The 18,586-nt window shown below is 42.1% G+C and overlaps 1 protein-coding gene across 1 annotated transcript in view; it reads right to left on the bottom strand.

Annotated features, from left to right (window-relative positions):
* Positions 1–14,488: 14,488 nt before the first annotated feature.
* Positions 14,489–18,586, bottom strand: part of SEC22B (SEC22 homolog B, vesicle trafficking protein) — a 19,461-nt gene continuing 15,363 nt past the window's right edge. The window contains exon 5 of the mRNA XM_049618370.1: positions 14,489–16,447. Coding sequence (XP_049474327.1) covers positions 16,293–16,447 — 155 coding nt within the window. The 3' untranslated portion in view covers positions 14,489–16,292. The remainder of the gene's footprint in view (positions 16,448–18,586) is intronic.

Below are 18,586 nucleotides of genomic sequence, written 5' to 3'. Positions count from 1 at the left end.
GACGGATGAGGGGACCTGGCCCTGGGGGTGGTGGACGGACGAGGGGACCTGGCCCCGGGGGTGGTGGACGGATGAGGGACCTGGCCCCGGGGTGGTGGACGCATGAGGGGACCTGGCTCCAGGGTGGTGGACAGTGCAGTGAGGAGTGAGGTAACCGAGGGCGTGTGTTGACAGCGGAACCGGTATGACAACGTGCCATGTGTATGCCTTGATGTCATACGACACGTGCTGTGGGGGCCAGGCTGCTCCAGCTGCGCTACACAGACACTCTTCTCATTGCCATTGCCACTCTCGGTGTTGGCGTGCCATGTCTCCTTGGGATAAGCCACTGCGGCTGGATTACTGAATCCAAGAGCGCCATCATCCTTCTGCCCCCCCCCCCTCCCCAACGGGTCCGTACTATCCCAGTCCCCAGGACGCCACCAGCTGCTCCTGAAAGACTTCCTGTCTTAGCACTCCTGCAGTACCTTCAAGGCCTTCCGGGTCAAATGCTCCAGAATTCCTCCCCAGTCCCCAGCATCTCTCACCCTCTCTCCCACTGCGGTTTTCTTCTTTTTCTCCCTCTCCTCCCTCTCCTTCTGGGGAACTCACAAAGGGGAGGAGTAACAAAGATAAAGTTTATTGCTGGCTGTGGACAGAGGTAAGAAAAGACAAGGAGGGATTTTTTTTTTTTTTCCTCAAGGTCTTAGAGCCCTGAGAAAGGGCCAGCTGCTTCCCTTGGTTAGATGAGAATCTTCTGTAAGAATCAACAAACTAACAATACTGCTTACTTAGAGACCCTCTTTTTTTCCTTCTGGGGAGATCAATGGACTTAACAATTTCAATTATCTTTCACAATGTCCCCCGGTGCTAGATCAAACTGCTTCCCCTGGACAAACATTCCTCTCACCAGGGTGGGAAGTTCACAAACTTTTTGGCTCCTTTATTCCCTCCCCCCATCAGTTTGGTTCTCCTGTCAAAGGACCCCCTTGCTTTCCACAACTCCAAAATGTACTTGTTCAGTCGTCCCTCTCCAATTTCATTCTAAGTGTGGAAGAAAATGTGCCCGTTATTTACTAAGAGTGGAGACATTCTTAGGGATTTCGGGGCCAGTTTTTTTTTTTTTTTTTTTTTTCCTGCTGATCCTAAAATAAGAATACCTCCACTCTTAGTACATAATGAATACTTAATAAATAATGAATACTTAATAAATAATGAAAACTCTAACAGTTATGGCCAATTGATTTTTGACAAAGAAGCCAAGAAAATTCAACAGGAAAAGAATAGCCTTTTTAACAAGTGGTGCCGGGATAATTGAATATCCACACGCAAAAAATTTAATTTGGACCTCTAATGAATATCATACACAAAAATGAACTCAGAATGGATCATAGACCTAAATGTAGGAGCTTGGACTAAGACTTTTAGAAGAAATCTTCAGAGTAAGTCTTTGTGACCTTGGGTTGGACAATGATTTCTTAGATAAAACACCAATAGCACTAGTGATAAAAGATTGATGTGTTGAATTTCATCAAAATTAAAAACTACTGCATTCAGAGGACGCCATGAAGAAAACTGAAAAGACAGACCAGAGAGTGAGAGAAAATATTTGCAAATCATAAATCTGATAAGGGACTTGTATCTACACTATTTAAAACTCTTACAAGTCAATAATAAAAAGCCTAATTTAAAAACGGGCAATTACAATAGACATTTTTTCCAAAGAAAATATTACGAATGGCTAATAAGCACACAGAGAGTCATTAGGGAAATGCAGTTTTACTCACTGGGATGGCTATCATTAAAAAGGCAGACAGTAATTTTTGGTGAGGATGTGGAGAAATTGAAATCCTCACACACTGCTGATGGGAAAGTAAAATGGTGTAGCCACTTTGGAAAATGGTTTGGCTGTCCCTCTAAATGCTAAAAATAGAGTTACCATATGACCTAGCAGTTCCAGCCCTTGATATCAACCAAAGAGAAATGAAAACATATGTCCACCCCAAAACTCGTATGTGAATGTTCATAGCTTTATTCACATAATAGCCACCAAACAAACAAAAAAAAAAAAAAAAAAAAAAGGAAACAACTCAAATGTACACCAGCCGATGAATGGATAAACAAAATGTGATCTAGCCATATGATGGGATACTATTTGGTAATAAAAAGGAACGAGGTACAGATACATGCTGCAATATGGTTGAACCCCAAAATCATTATGCTAGGTGAAAAAAGCCAGCCACAGAAGACCACCTATTGTGTGATCTCATTTATAGAAAATGATTCGTATAGCCAAATCCATAGAAACAGAAAGTAGATTAGTGGTTAGGGAGAGCAGAAAGAGGGGGGTGGGGCAGTGTTAAGTGGTACAGGTTTCTTTGTGGGATAACGAAATGTTGGCAAGTGAATTACAGTGATAGATGCACAACACTAGATCCTAAAAGCCATTGAATTGTATACTTCAAACGTGTGAACTTTACAGGATATACATTTTAGCTCAGTACAGCTATTTTTAAAAAGTGGCTGCTTGCTCTAGGAAAATGACACCACAGTGTTCTGTTCAGTGCCCTCAAAAAATTTGTTCATGTAATGCATGAAGGAACATGCTATGGGATTGGCCTGCAGGGTTGCTAAGTAATAAAAGCTGGAGGCAGAGAGGGGTCAGGGGAAGAGGAGGACAGAGTAAGGAATGGAGGAGGGCTGGTAAGGAATAGGCTAAGAGATGCATCCAGAAATGAAGATATAAATCATCTTAATGTTGGAAAGCCAGGTGGGCAAGGGAGAGGAGATGTGGGAGTAGAATTTGCAGGATATCTTTAAAGGAAAGGAGGTGGGATAGTTCAAAGCCAAACTGCAAAGCAAGTAATTAAGAGAATGAAGACTTCACTGACTCGCTGTGTATATCATGCTATGTAGGGCTGATGGGGATTCCTTGGTTAAAGTATGTGAGCACTGTAGCCAATTGGGAAAAGGAATCACGGTTGCCGTTGCCAAATTTGTATCAAAGCAAAATTATAATGCCATTCTGCAAATAGCCAGAAAAAATAAAGTGTTGCCCATTCTTACAAAGCTGTGGACTAACATTAGGTAACTTTAAGGAGACCGCTTCTTTGTCTCAGCAGAAATCCACGTTTATAATCCTATTTGTACAGTCTCTTGCATCTCAAAAAGGGTATTTTTAATTTCTAAAACCGTTTTCTCCAACTTAAAGCTTTTTAGAGAGATGTTCGGTCTGAAATGTGTCCATTTTTTATATCAGGATTTTAAAATAAGAACACAGGGCAAAGGTAAACAATACAGTGGTAACTCGCTGTATCTAGTAAGACACACACACTCATGTGGACACACACACCATCTCCCAAAAGTTCACAGCAGGGCAAGATACAAGTCACCCGACGATCAGCCTATGGCTTGTAGGTGTTGGCCCTGCCCACTGAAGAAAGAGCCCATGTGTCCTCACAGTCTGTCATAGAGTGCAGAAAAGACAGAGACAGAATGGCTGTGACCAGGGCTTACTCATCCATAGGGACGCTAGATGTTGAGAGCTATAGTAATTAGCATGTGTAAAGGGCTTTGCAGTGTAAATGCCACCACCTTGAGTTCGATTTTAATTTAATTTTAATCTTCATAGAAATCTCTCCTCCCCCCCCCCCCCAGATGAGAGAATCAAAAGTTAGGAATGAAGTGAGACCTCTGCAAACATACCTAAACCTTTCTCAGGCTAAAAAAATGAAATCCGTTCTTCACTTCACGTGTCCTCCAGCCAATTTATCTCTCTTCTTCCTAAGTCAGCTTTTTCAAAAGTAGCTCACACTCACTGTCTCCCTGTCTTTGCACTCACGTTGTCGATCTTCTTTGTGTAAGTAATGTGACGTACGAAGGCAGGTCACACGCTGAAAGGTTGCACCTGGGGAGCGCAGTCACCCTGCTCTTACAGCTTGAATCAAGCCTAATTATTAAAAACAACTTGAGGGGTTAACAAGAGGAGTGCCCTTGCCACTCAAGACAGCGGGCAAACTCCGGGCAGGCCGTCAGGCTTGGGAAGTTTGTAGCATTTCTCCAAGCTTCAAGAAGCTTCCCACTCAATGGCTACTTCCCCTCCTTCCTGTCTGGAAGGAAGGGAGGAAAGAAGGAAAGAAGAGAGAAAGAAAGGAAGAGAGGGAGGGAGGGAGAGTTTCAAAACAAAGTCATCTGACTACAAACTCTATTCCCTTTTTCCTTTAGCAGGGTCCGTTCCCACTCGCTGCTGTGGAGGTGGCTACAGCAGAGGCCGCATTTCTCCCACTTGTAGATCTGACCTCGTAAGAGAACTGGTTTCCCTCACCTCCTATCAAAGTGCCTACCATTCCTCCATTTAAACCTCACTGGTGATCTAGAACTTGAAAGATTTTCTGGGATGAATAGGCCACAGAAGCTGAGCATGCTAGCAGGGGTGAGATGTAGGAGGGAAGGGGGTTTGTCCCTGAGGTTCCACCTACCCTGCCCCCTCCCCCCACCCCGTGCTCCCCAGAGGCAGTCCTGGTCACTTACAGGATAGGAAAGTGCAGTGAAAGCAGCCCGTGAGTGGCTTCATGGTCTTGGGCACACAGTGAGTTCTCACTCCCCTCCCAGCTGCACTAACCGTATTTCCTGTTCTGTTACGCGGAGTGTGAGTCTGGCACTCTGTGAAGACACAGTGCCCGCTCTCAGCCACACAGCACAGTCTCTCCTTCTGACCGAGATGGCCGCCCCTCTTCTCGGTGCTCTGCCTGTCCAGCTGCGAAAGCAGGGCCCGGCTCTCACCTCCCCAGATCCAGAGGTGATGAGCCGCCGGGAGACTGTAATTCTGAGGAGTATCCAACCTCACCAGGGTTTAAAATCTAGACACAGTTACTACACATTTCCTCACACTCTTCATCCCCTTCCCTATAATTCAGGCTGCTGAAGAGTTAGCATCTCCTTTGACAACAAAGGAAATAAGCCCAAATAGTCAGGGGAGGCCATGGGCAAAATCAGAATGTAGGTGAGATAGATCTCTGATGTTGCCAGCCCTTTCCTTTCTCCTTCCCTCTCTACTGAAGTCAGGAAAGAACCTGGAAATAGTCATTTATACATTAATGTGAATGTAAAATTCTTGAATCGGGGGCGCCTGGGTGGCTCATAAGCGACCACCTTCGGCTCAGGTCATGATCTCACGGTTCATGCGTTCGAGCCCCACGTCGGGCTCTGGGATGACAGCTCGGAACCTTCCAGCCTGCTTGGGATTCTGTGTCCCCTCTCTCTCTGCCCCTCCCCCCACTCTCAAAAATAAGTAACCCTTAAAAAAAATTCTTTTTAAATTTTTGAATCGGATCTCACAAGGACTTTATCTTCACTTGTAAACATGCTTCGGCCACACCAGAGACAGCTTTTCAGGCAGGTGGCAAAAGGATTTTTAGGGAACATGCGAGCTTCGTGTGGGGATCGTCCCAGGTAGAAAGCTCCTTAGAATCCCTCACCGAGCTGGACCATGTGGAGAGTCTGAGATGAATGGGCCACAGTCATTCATATCAGGGGCTTTCCCCCAGCCTCTACCTCTCTGGTGGCTTTTCTGTCATCACCCACCTTCTTAGCCCAGACCTGGGACACTCATGGGTGACCCAGGAAGGGTAGATCAGGGGAAGTGGAGGACAGGCTGTGCTGATGATTTATTAAACTCTGTGGCTTCTTACTCCTCCACAAGGCTCCTCATCAGAGGGTGCGGCTTGGGTCATGCTGGGCACTCAGCAGCTTTGTGGTGGGTATCGGTTTGTGCTTCCTCCCCTTTGCTTTCGATTCAGTGCTTTCCTGTTGCAGTCTGAGCAGTTCTATTTAACCGCAGCCCCACAGCAGCTACCACTGCGTGCAAACTGGATCCATCGAGGGGCAAGTGGAGGGCAACCGGAGGGGAAGGGAGGGTTGAGAGGTAAGAAAGGAAGAGCGGTACAAGCCAGCTGGAAATGGACAGAAAATTCCAAAGATAGAATGTCATGATGAATAACAGTCCAGAAAACATTCCAGTAATTTAAAAAATATGCTCCAGCTCACATTCAGCTATGGTAAAAGTCAATCCTGGTCTAAGTTAATCAGCTCAAGTATATTTTCATTTGACCATACCCTTGGAGGTATTTTTCAAAGAAATAAGAAATAAGATAAGGTTAACTTGGGTTTTAAGTCAAGAATTAATTAAAAATTAAGTATCCAAATTCAGCTCTGATTCAGGAATAAGATAAATGACTCTTTGGGCGTAGAACTTAGACTAGACATGTTTGAGGTCCTAAAATAGAGTGTTTGCTCCAGGCAAAGGAACGAGCATTTGTGAAGGCCCAGAAGCAAGAGAAAGTAGGGTATGTTTGCAATACTGGAGTCCAGCATGAGTGGAGTGCAGGCTGATGGCAGGTAGGCAGGTTACGAGCCCTGCTCATAATGTTTGGATGTTTGGACTCTAGCCTAAGGAGAGAGGGAAGCGACTAAATGATTTGAAATGGAGGAGGTGAGTTTTTTCAGAATTGCGTTTATATATATTAAAAAAAAAAAAAAACTTTCTGGTAGCTGGTGGAAAATGATCCAAGGCGAGGACAAAAACTAGAGGCAGGAAAGTAGCCAAGACTTGCAAAAATCCAGAGGTGAATGCTTAGACCAGGGATGAGAATAGCTGGGTAGATTCAAAGAAGTAGCGTGTACTTGGACTTGGTTATTGATTGAATGCAGAGGGCGAGCAAAAGAGAAATCAAAGATGAATCCTAGGTTTCCAGCTACAGCAACCGGGTGGATGTTGTGGCATCCATGGGGAAAAGGAACATTAGAAGAGGGGTAGTTTGAGGAAGTGAGCTGATTAATATGGCTTCAGGGATAGGCAATAGGAGAGGTTCTAGAAGGCAGCTGTTAGGTAAGTCTGGAGTACAGGGGAGGTGGAGATTTGGAAGTCACTGGCATATAAATCTCAGCTAAAGCCATGGGAGATTTCTCTGAGAATGTGTAGAGGGAAGGCAGGCTGACATAGGAAACGGTCTTGAGAAACACCAACACCTAAGGAGTTGGTAGAGAAAAAAGAGCTTGGATGCGGAAGATCCGTGGGTAAGGTAGGAAAAAAAAAATAGTGTGTGGAAAACACAAGAAGACAGTGAGTCTACCAAGGAGGCTAATGGTATCAGACGCTGCTCAGAGTCAGGTAAGATCAGGAGATGTGTCCACCACATTTAGTAATGGCGGGGCGGGACGGGGTGGGGGGGGACGTACTGCCCTTATTGAAAGCCCCTTTCGTACAGTGGGAGTCAAGGCCAGATGAATCCGGGTTGAAAAGTGAGAGAGAGAGAAGTGAAGAATCAGAAACAGCAAGGTGTGCAGACTATTTCCTGTCCCTCAAATGCCCTTCCATACTGTTCCTACTTGGTAAAGTCTTGCTCATTCCAGGGTAGGGCTGAAGTGAAGGGTATTTATAAACAAGCAAACAAAAATCCAAGGAATATTTTCCTTTCCAGAGGCAAATTCAGCCAGGGCTGGAAGTCAGGAAGTGGGTGACTTATTCCGTGCTCACTAGAGGAGAACTTTCAACCAATAAAGAAGGGCCGTACGCTCCCTGGTGCCAGTGTGGGGGTGTTGGTCTACATTAAGCCAAGAATGTGATGCAATTAGCTGGGATGGGGACTCTGACGTGGGGGTGGTGGTAGAGGGAGTGGAGTGGGAAACAGTTGTTGTTGTTGTTGTTGTTGTTGTTGTTGTTTTCCAAAAGCGGAGAGCCAGAAATGAACTGACAAAAGCAGGAGGGATTGAAAAACTATACCTGAAAGCCTTTCTCCTCCAGCTCTGATTGTAGTAAAGCAGACAAAAAAAGGGGATCAGATTCAGAACTGGCTCTTGTACCACCTATTAGGAGAGAGAAAACACCCAACCCTTCAGGACTCTCTTGCCATAAGGGCATCCGCCTGCACTTTTCTCTTCAAGTGAAGGACAGCCATTCTGATCACAGATGAGAAAATTTATCTGTAAGATGGGGATAGTGGCTATCAACTTACATGAAAACATGTACGAAGGCACCTTACATGCTACTTAAGAACAGTTCGAATGTTAGTTGGTGATGTTCTTACAGGATATAAAAGCACAAGGATATTTTTGAAACAAATTTGAATTACGAAAGAATAAGATTAGAGGCAGATGACATGCTCCACATGACGTGTTTCAGACACCATGGGGAATCATTCTTTGGACTTAGCTGGGCATCTTAAATGGAAAGCATTAGACCTGAACAACTTACTTTCCTCTTGTTTAAAAAAAAAAATTACTTAACAGGGCGCCTGTGTGGCTCTGTCGGTTGAGCATCCGACTTCGGCTCAGGTCATAATCTCGCAGCTCGTGAGTTCGAGCCCTGAGTCAGTCTTAGGATTCTGTGTCTCCCTCTCTCTGCCCTCCTCTGTTCACACTGTGTCTCTCTCAAAAATAAACATTAAAAAACTTTTTTTGATTATTTAAGAACCGGTGCTAGGTGAGATCTAACAATCTGGGGTTACATGGAAAACCACGGCTAGAGGATTTTGGTTGCACAGGTCAAATCATTAAAGTGACGTTAAAGAAACAGCCCAAATGATTTTCCTCTGAGGACAGAGAAAAGGCAAAACATTGTTTTAAATGAGTGAATTTCTGTTACGGTATTTATAATAATGAGATTTGCCTTGTCTGTGACCTAAAGGCCATTATTTCTCCAAGGCTTTTTCTGGTCTAGTTGTTTTCCTCTTGCGGCCGCTGCATTAGCCGCTTTGAGGCAGCGGCCTTCCTGGGACTGGAGCGTTGCTGCCCTCTATTGGGGACACTAACTCATGGCCCCACAAATGCGCCGTGCAGCCCATTCCTAAGTACCGCAACCCAACCAAGAAACTGCCCCATCAGCAGGAAAATTATTCTAGAACTAGGTTGTTAGTTTCCAGAGGAAGGAGCAGAATTGCACTGGTCACAAATGCTTCCCTGGAACAGTTATAATAGTAATTATAATAGTGATACGGTATGCTTATAGGTCACTTCATAAAATCTTCAGAACCATTATTGCATTTTTACCTCCTTTCATCCTTGAATAGTCCAGGGGAAGTAGATGAAGCAGGTATCATTCCCATTTTTCAGCCATGGGAAACTGAGGCACACGGTGCCAAAGTAACTTGCTTCCAGTCTTACAGCCAAAGACTGAGAAGCTGGGTTTAGAAGCCAAGTCTCCTGGCCCTCAGTTCAGTATTTTCAACCCTTTCACCTCCACAGACCACTGCTGCATGTGACGTGGTTGGTCTATGTTGTGGTTTCATGTAAATCTCTATCCTTCTTCAGCAATGTCCATTTTATGCTACACCGTTTACCTAACTGATGAAAATAAATATCCTGCTCTGTATCTAATTCTAGCAAGGCTACGCTGTTATTGTAACCAAAACGACAAAAACAAACATATATAATACATAAATCCCACAAGCAAGTGGATGGGTTATTGCGGAACTTCCTAAACTTTTGCTCGAAAGTTCTTTAGTGTCTTTTTTTTTTTTTTAAGTCTTTAGCAAGCAGAGTTTTCTAATATTGTTTGCTATTGGGGAAAACTGAGTTTTGAGAAAGAGGCAAGAAAAAGCAGTGTAAAGATGAAACACCATCGAGAAGAACCAGCTTGAGAGTCCAATTACTTTCATTCCAAAGTTGTAAGTGTGCAAATAACACACTCTGCATATTAATGCAAATGGCCAAACAAGAGGCATACAAATAGATACCCTCTTCGGTCCTGACTTTTCTAGGTCTTACTACCTGCCCTTGCATACCCAGCCCAACAAACCTCACTGCCTACCTACACACTACTTGCAAGGGAATCACTGGGAGAGTTTGGCACATGCAAACTGCCATCAGTTGGTCACAACTAAGTCTTAAACCAGCATGCTAAAATACGTCTTACTGTAGATGGCATGTTGTTCAAGGTATTTATCATTGATCTGGAGTCACTTTTTCGATGACAAAAGGGGTTCAGTGACGTGAAAGGCTCACTCAATATTATCCTCACATTAAAGCATGATGCCTCTGTGGCCAACTGAAAACATTTCCAGACCAGTCTATGTGACTTCTGCACTTTTCTCAAGTCGAATTTGTTTCCATGTTTTAGTTTCCTCCCCCCCCCACCTTCTTGCCTTCCAACTGTTTCTGCCCCTAAAGAATCGATTTCATTTGCTGTATTCTCTTCCTCCCTTTTCTCCAATGTGCTCACCATATATTGCTAGAAGCTTCCTGTTCCTCTCTTTTGCTCTGACTTTTTCACATGCCTTTTCCCCTTCCCATCCCTTATTAGGCCTACACCACTTTATCTCATTTTGGTTTTCTCCTTTCACTCAAAATACATGTATATCCATGACTTACAGAGCAGCTCATTTCCAGAAAACTTGAACATACGTTTTTGTAGGTGGGTTTACTCATTCTGCAAATATTTGCTGAGTACCTCCAACATGTCAGCCATTAGATCGAGTGCCAAGGATCGAAACACACACGAGTAATGACCAGTATCTACCTTAGGGACATCACAGAGCGTACAGTGAAGGACACGAGGGCACATTAAGCCTGTAGGTTCCACACTGGAAACAGCAACAAACTGCCGTGAGGAGGAGACAAGAGCCTCTCCCAGGTTGGTGGGAAGGAGGACGTGAGAATGTTAGGAAGGCTTTACGAAGGAGATGTCAGAAGTGGGTCTTTGAAAGGCGAGCTGAACTTTAGTAGGTTGAAAGTGAAAAGGCTACGGGTAAGATACACACAAAAAAAGTCTAGAGAGAAGGCACGAATGAGCCAAGGCAAAGGTAAAGTGCTTGACTATTTACAGAAGGCTAGCTAATTTGGTGTGAGTGAAACAAGAGGTGATGGGGGGCGGCGGATGAGTCCGGAATGGTACAGCGGGCCAGACCATGAAAGCAAACCGGTGATCTCACCCCGAAGGAAACGGGGGTATGATTAGCTCTTAAAAAAAATTTCTGGTATTAACATGGTAGTACTGAGTCGAAGGAGGAACATGTATAAGGAAAGTTGTAAGGAGTCTACTGCCAGAGCCCAAGTTAAATGAGAGCTTGAATATAAGGCCAAAAGGAAAGGAAGTGATGGATAAGGAGTATTTTGGCAGTTACGAAAAACAGATTTTGGGTAACAGTTGAGGTGAAAGGAGAAAACAGGAGTCAAATGCAATTCATGACTTGTAGAGGTGGCAAGTGATGCCAAAAAATCAGATCTACAGTTGGAAGCAGAGGTCAGCTTTCACCTTGGAGAGTAATGGGATGGAGGTAATGTTCTAGATGCACTGAGGTGTATATGGAATATGCAAACACAGATACCCAATAAGAAGCAAATATTGGGGCTGGACCTTCAGTTTGAGGATACACAGGTGTACCTTAGAGCTGTAATACAGTGACGGTTGAAGCCCTAAATACAGGAGACAAACTAGAGGAGCTTGTTCTTAAATTCTTGCAGTTTTCGGGGGTTTTTTTGTTTTTTTTTTTATAAAGGGATATCTGTATTGACTGATAATAGAATACCAGATATTATAAGATCAGTAAAAGGGGGGCACCTGGGTGGCTCAGTCAGTTAAGCATCCGACTCGATTTCGGCTCAGGTCACAATCTCACGATTCATGGGCTCGAGCCCCACATTGGGCTCTGCACTGACAGCACAAAGCCTGCTTGGGATTCTCTCTCCTCTCTCTCCGCCCCTCCACCACTCATGCTCTATCTCTCAAATAAATACACTTAAAATAAAAAACTCGGGGCGCCTGAGTGGCTCAGTCAGTTAAGCGTCCAACTTCAGCTCAGGTCATAATCTTGCGGTTCATGAGTTTGAGCCCCGCGTCAGGCTCTGTGCTGACAGCTCAGAGTCTGGAGACTGCTTCAGATTCTGTGTCTCCCTCTCTCTCTGCTCTTCCCCAGCTCATGTTTCTCTCCTTCAAAAATAAATATTAAAAAAAAAAATTAAATTAAAAAAAATCAGTAAAAGGTAAAATAAAATAAGGTCTGAAAATAGAGTCAACAGAAGTTGATTTTGAAGCTCTCAATTACAGAAGCAAAGTTGGAGCATTACATTAACTCCTAAGCAAAAACAGCATCTAGGGAAGTGAAGTAAAATGGAATATAAAGTGAGGGGAAACTAGGGGGAGGCAGAGAACGGGTAAAGGACATAGAAGAAAAGAGGAGGTTTGCTTTTTGAAAATCATTTTGCTGACCTTTAAGTAAATCAGATGTAGAAAAATGGTAAATTAACATTGAGATCAAGTGAAAAAGGAGCAAATAAAGATGTATAAAAAACAAGGATGAAAAAGAGCAAACAAGAACACAAGAGCCAGAAATATCAAAAAGTTGTAAAGGGAGACAGAGAAGTAAATTAAAAAAAAAAAATTAAAAATCTAATCTAAAATATGGATTCAGTTACAGCACTTGAAATCAACTTAGTTAGGAGTGATTAAATTGCTTGAGACAGTTTTATACTGTTGGGTCAACCGTGTAAGAACAGGATGTTGACTCAATTTGTCCATTCTATTTCAAACTATGTCATACATGCTCCAAAATTTTCTTTGGGTACCTTTACAGTACACCTGTACAACCATGCTCTCTGCCTTTTTGCTGAGCTGTCTGCAGACAACCCGATGGGCTCTCGGTTCTGCTAAATACACCAACCAAAAGCCTTAATTGTGTGGCCACCAACATTCAAGCCCTTAGTTATGAAAACTCCCAAGATAGGAATTTAAATTAGGAGATGTTTTCTTATACATGATTCTTAAATACTGTGTATGAGAAAAGATTCTCCATTTGTTTTAATTTGCTTTTGCAAGACTTCCTAGTGACAAGTAGAGAATAGAAAATTTGAGATCCTTAAATGTGATTTTGAGGAACTAAGACCAAAGTTTTAAAATTTTTCTATAGAACCAGATCCCTGAATGTATTACAGGAAAATATTCGATAGAATTGGGGGGGGGGCGGTTTACAGAATTTTTCAAAAATACATCTCATTCACAAAGTTAGTTCAAACTGTAGAATTCTTCCAAGTCACCATAGCTGGACAGTTTTCAAGGCTTCTGGGTACTTACCTTTGAATTCCACTCCTACGTATCTGAGTACTTAACTGGGGATCATAGACCACTACATCGCGAACAGGCTTTGTGGGGCTCTTGAATACTCATTGTATGAATGCATGAATTCACATACACTGAACATTTCTCTGGGGTAAAGGCACATACCTTTCATTAGGTTTTCAAGATTTCCCAGAAAGCTTAATAACCACTAGACATTTAAACGAACAGATGTACAATGTGCCCCAAATACTACTACTCTTTAGCATTTGTAACATTTCCTAATAAAAGCATGTTATGAAGTTCAGTGCCCTAACTACTACTTTGTAAAAGTAGTCCGCCACCTTCAGTCCCTAGGGCGCACAACCCTCAACCTGCTGTGACCTGACGTCTGCCCCACTCCTCTGAATGACCTCTGCCTGTATGACAAAGTTCCATAACTCTAAAATTCAACATCTCCTTCCGGAAAACAAAATACATTTTTGGAACTTATTTTGATCTCTTGATTGGACAGCAGAGTGGAGAAAAGCACAGAGTCTGGAGCCAAACTGACGAGGTTCGTATCTCAGCTGCGTCCCGTTCTAGCTCTGCAACATCGGGCGAATCACTTAGCTCTTCTGTGAGTCAGAGAAGCAGCCTTTGTAAAGTTTCTTCATTCGTATGGTGTAAACAGTACTTGCTTCAAAATGTGAATGTGAGATGTAAGAAAACATTGTCTGTATTACTTATTTGGTACCTGGGATAACTCTTTTCTTGAAAATGGCTTGAAACCCGTCTCCTAGGTCTCACTCTACCGTTGCTGCCTCCTCAGTTTCATCTCCCTACTTTCAGGCTCAGCCCGAACAGCTCTCTCGTACTTGGGCCAGAATGATCATCCGAAACCCTAAATCTGATGCCATCTCTTGTCACTGACGTTAGTGTACTATAAACTCGTTAAGCGTGGTAGATGTATCTCTTTATTACAGTGACCAGTCTAGTTCTTCCTCAAGGCTCAAGTGCCCAAACTCACCCAAGGAGTTGGGTTGAAGCAACAGAATTACAATCCCCAAAATGGGCCTCACTATTTTACTCATGACTTTGCACAAGCTATTGACTCTTTCTGGAATACCTTATTCTTCTTCCCTTACAACACTCCTTCCCAAAGTAGGGTGTCCTTTCTTAATGTGCCCCCACTAGCCCTAGACAGTACTTATTACATTCTATTTTAGATGCCTGTTTAGATGCTGATACACTTCATCTAGTCAGATCCTCCCACTACCTCCAATAAAGAACAGAAACGGAAGCCCTATTACAATAGTCTTGTTCTCTCATTTTTCAACCGTCGTAACATTAAACCACTTTCTCATTCCTTTCATCATTCTGCCCCCTTCTCATTTTTCAATTAACCACTGGGTTTTGGTAGAAATGTACCCAGAGAGATATGTGTACATAAAATAACTAGATAACAAAACTTCACACTTCAGGGAACATTCTAGAAGTATTTATTTCATTGCTGACCACTTGGTTGCTGCATGCAACTCTCAACAATGAGCTGCCGCTCTCCACTCCTATAGAAGAACCAGATGCTATGGTACCACTACTTGGGTTTTCAGACTGTCAGGCTTTTATTACCAACATCGTTACTTTAGGGACAAGCCTTTTAGGGACTTAAAAGCACTTATTCTCTATAAAAAGTAACTTCATGTTTCATGCACATACTCCAATTGGCAGATTTAGGTCCAAAATGGAAAAAAAAAAAAAATTATTCTAGTTCTGTAAATTATCAGGAATTTACAAGCCACTTCTTGTTCTAAGGAAATAGGGTTTTGTTTTGTTTTTTACCTCTATCAGGAATCAGGACAGTAGCTTTGATGATCCCTTAGTTATAAAACTGTTTACTAGTTAAAGTTCTCTCCAAAGATGTAAAGAAAAGAAGTTGGCTCATTTTCCTGTACAACTGAAAGAAACGTGTGCAGTATGTGTAAGTTGTAGTTTATACTGTAGACCCTTGTGACAATATTTAAAAGGCCTATTCTCCCCATTTAAAAAATTCTACCTCGGAAGGTAAAAGGAAATCCCCATTATCCCTGAGCAAAAAGGGAAAAATCATAGGTACTTTTATTTGTTAATAGAAGCCACTGTAAATGAGTTATCTATCTCTAGAACATTCTCAGAGAATTTACATAAACTGAAGAAAGTACGAGGTGTTCTCAGAGACTTTCTCAGATGAATGTATCTAGTTGTTTGAGTAGTTGCTGTGTAAAAATTTAAATTGAACTACGTGGCTGAACATTTTCCATTTTGAAATTTGAGAATATCCTGAGAGGATGCTTATGGGACATGAAAACTACTGGGTGCGGAGGAATTTTTAAAGTGTCAGCAGGAGGAAACGAGAGGGAGGAAACTACAGTGGAGAAAAAGGGGGCAGGACAAAGCTGTAGTGATGAGCTGGGCCTTTCTTCCCATTAAGTCAGGGGTTTCTGATTATCCGTATGTTATATTTACTCTTATACTAATATAAACGAGATGCTGAAAAATACAATTAAGAATGTCCCAAACTAAATTTAAGTCTTTTAAGGAGTAAATGACAGAAAACATTTTAGCTTCTTAATCAAGGAGTGCTATAATATAATATCAAGGCATCTTAATATAATTCGTTTAACCCTAAAGCAGTTGTGCAATAAGCAAAATATCATAAAAGGGAAACAACAAAGGCTAACTTCCTACAGGGGCCGACAGACAAGATCTTCGCAGCACAACAATTAACCTTCACAGAGTGGAGTCTTGTTTACAAGGCCCTCAAAAACTCAAGATTACTGAAAGTCACAAATGTCACCAACAAAAGGAATGTTGATCAGACAGAGTCAGAAAACTTCCCAAAGGGCTGCCTTTTCTGAAGGAATTTCAGACTGTTGCTAGCACAGGTTGGCTAAGCCAGATCTCACTGATGGCTCCATTAGAAAAGAAAATGCCCCGCTCAGTGCTGTTTTAAAAATGTAAAAACACTGGGAGGGGAAAAAACAAAAGAAAACAATCTACTGTTCCCTAGCATACACAGCTCAGCACCCAGAGAAAGCCTCTGCCCCCAAAAGAGACTTTCTACAAAGGGGGTAAGCTTCATTAAATGAGGTGTAACATTTCGTTTTCAGGACATGTCTTTTCTTGCAAGGTCCTTAGAGGCAGAAGTTCCACTTGGAATTCTAATACACATCTCTGTGAGCTCAGCTTCCTGAAAACACACACCTGCCGGGTTCTAGGTTCACCCTTGCCAGTGACTGGATTCACTACTTCACAGCCACCAGAATCGCACATACACTATTAACATGATGAAAAACACAGCTACTGCTGCAAGTTTGGCGTAAGTGGAACGCATGTTCAAGTACTTCGCATCCTGGCGGTATTTCTTGGACAGACTGGACAAATTGTTAGCCTTTGAATCCAATGCTGTTGAAGAGGAAAAAAGGAAAATGTTAATTAGTCACTGAAGTATTTTGTCTAATGTATTAAGACATAAAAATAACTTAAATGAGTGGCACTATGCCAAACAACCACGATGCTTATTTCATTTTTATTTTAAAGGTTAGGTTGTATATACTGATTAATCCATGATCCTGATGCACTGTAAAATCCACAATGCATTTTAAAGTTATCAGACCAGGGGCGCCTGGGTGGCTCAGTCGGTTGGGCGTCCGACTTCAGCTCAGGTCATGATCTCAGCGTTCGTGGGTTCGAGCCCCATGTCGGGCTCTGTGTTGACAGCTTGAAGCCTGGAGCCTGCTTGAGATTCTGTGTCTCCATCTTGCTCTCTGCCCCTCCCCCACTTGCACTCTGTCTCTCTCTCAAAAATAAATAAAGATTAAAAAAAATTATCAGACCAAATTATGTTCAGATTCTTGAGACTGTATAGCGAGGTGGTTAAGAGTGCTGGCTCTGACCTCAGAGTCTTTGGTTTAAATCTCAGCTGCACCAGCCATGTGACATTGGTCAATTCACTGAGCCTCTACTAAAACCCAGTTTCATCATCTACATAAAGTGAGGATAATAACACTAACTGTATCACAGGATTGTAAGTACATGAGAATGCCTGTGAAGTGAACACGATGCCTGTATATGATAAGACTGATAAATGCTGGCTGATAATAATCATCTCATCATCTTTTAATGGTCTAAATCTTATTCTCTCATATTTTGAAAAAAATGATAATCCATGTAAGATAAGACTCAGTAACCAGAAAACTCAATGAACCACAAACCGAGTACTGAGCTGTATCTCAAAGTTGACCGCTCCCAAATTCCCAAGATTCTCCACTGGTAAAGACTATTATGATTCTACCAGAAATTATGTTTCAACAGACACAGGAAAGTTGTCTTGTAACTAAAACATAATCACAGGTGCTAGGAAGCCACCAACACCTACCAAATTAAGCTTTTTAGAACCTTTTACCAAGTTTTGTTTTTCTAAAAGGACATTTGTAATGCTGTTATAACTGTTAGCTGAGCACTTAGAGAAACAGCCAGAGAGACACAAGCTAGACTGGACTAAAATACATGACATATTTTAATAATAAAAACAAATTCTTGGTGTGACATAAATGAATTTTGGTCATTTTACTTCTTTAAATTTTTTTAAAGAGACTATTTTGCAACACGAATTTGTTTGTTCTTTAGAGAATACTTTTGGAATATCTGGAGTTGCTTAACAGAGACTGAATTGGTTGAGAAATGCGGTATTACTTAATGACACAGCCATGACAGCCACTTGTAAATTAGCAATTTGTTCTGTAAGAAAAACACTTAGTCACACAAGAAAACAGTTAGGAGATGAGAAATAACCATGACAATGCTGCGAGGAATTTTTCCAGCCAGTCTACTAAACTGGACACTTCACTGGACTGAGGTTTTTAATTACTGTGTCTATTGCTATATCCCCAGCGCCCAGAACAGGGTCTGGTAATACTCAGTGCTCAAAAAATAAATATTTGCTAAGCGGATCTAAATCTGCTGAGAATAACTGGGCAGCGGAACAAATATCACGTCGTATGAAATAAGCACTTAGTAAGAGAATTCCTGCTTCTCCCCCACTTACTCTTTGTCTCTCTCAAAAATAAACATTAAAAAATTTTTTTTTAAAGATTACAACTGTACAGTTGACCCTTAAACAACATGGGTTTGAACTGTGCGAGTTCCACTTATACATGGATTCTTTATAGAATACTGTAGATGTATTTTCTCATCCTTATGATTTTCTTAATAACATTTTTTCTCTAACTTACATTATTGTAATACAGTATGCAATATGTGTACCATACGAAATAACATGTTAATTGACTGTCTATGTTATTATGGGTAAGGCTTCCAGTCAACAGTTGGCTATTAGTCGTTAAGTTTTTGGGAAGTCAAAAGTTCTATGTGGAGTCCCTGACCCCCACGCTGTTCAAAGGTCTAATGTCTTCTTTTTCAATCAGCACATCAGCTTTGTAGTAACCAGCAAAGCACAAGAGGATCCTTTTACACTTTTGGTAAACTGACCAATATACAAATTTTGGATTTAAGAAAAAGTCTTGTGCTGGTCTATTTTATCCC

Source organism: Panthera uncia, assembly GCF_023721935.1.
Source record: "Panthera uncia isolate 11264 chromosome C1 unlocalized genomic scaffold, Puncia_PCG_1.0 HiC_scaffold_4, whole genome shotgun sequence".
NCBI lineage: Eukaryota > Metazoa > Chordata > Mammalia > Carnivora > Felidae > Panthera > Panthera uncia.
Note: the sequence above shows the minus strand (reverse complement) of the source record. Positions and strands in the feature narration are given on the sequence as shown.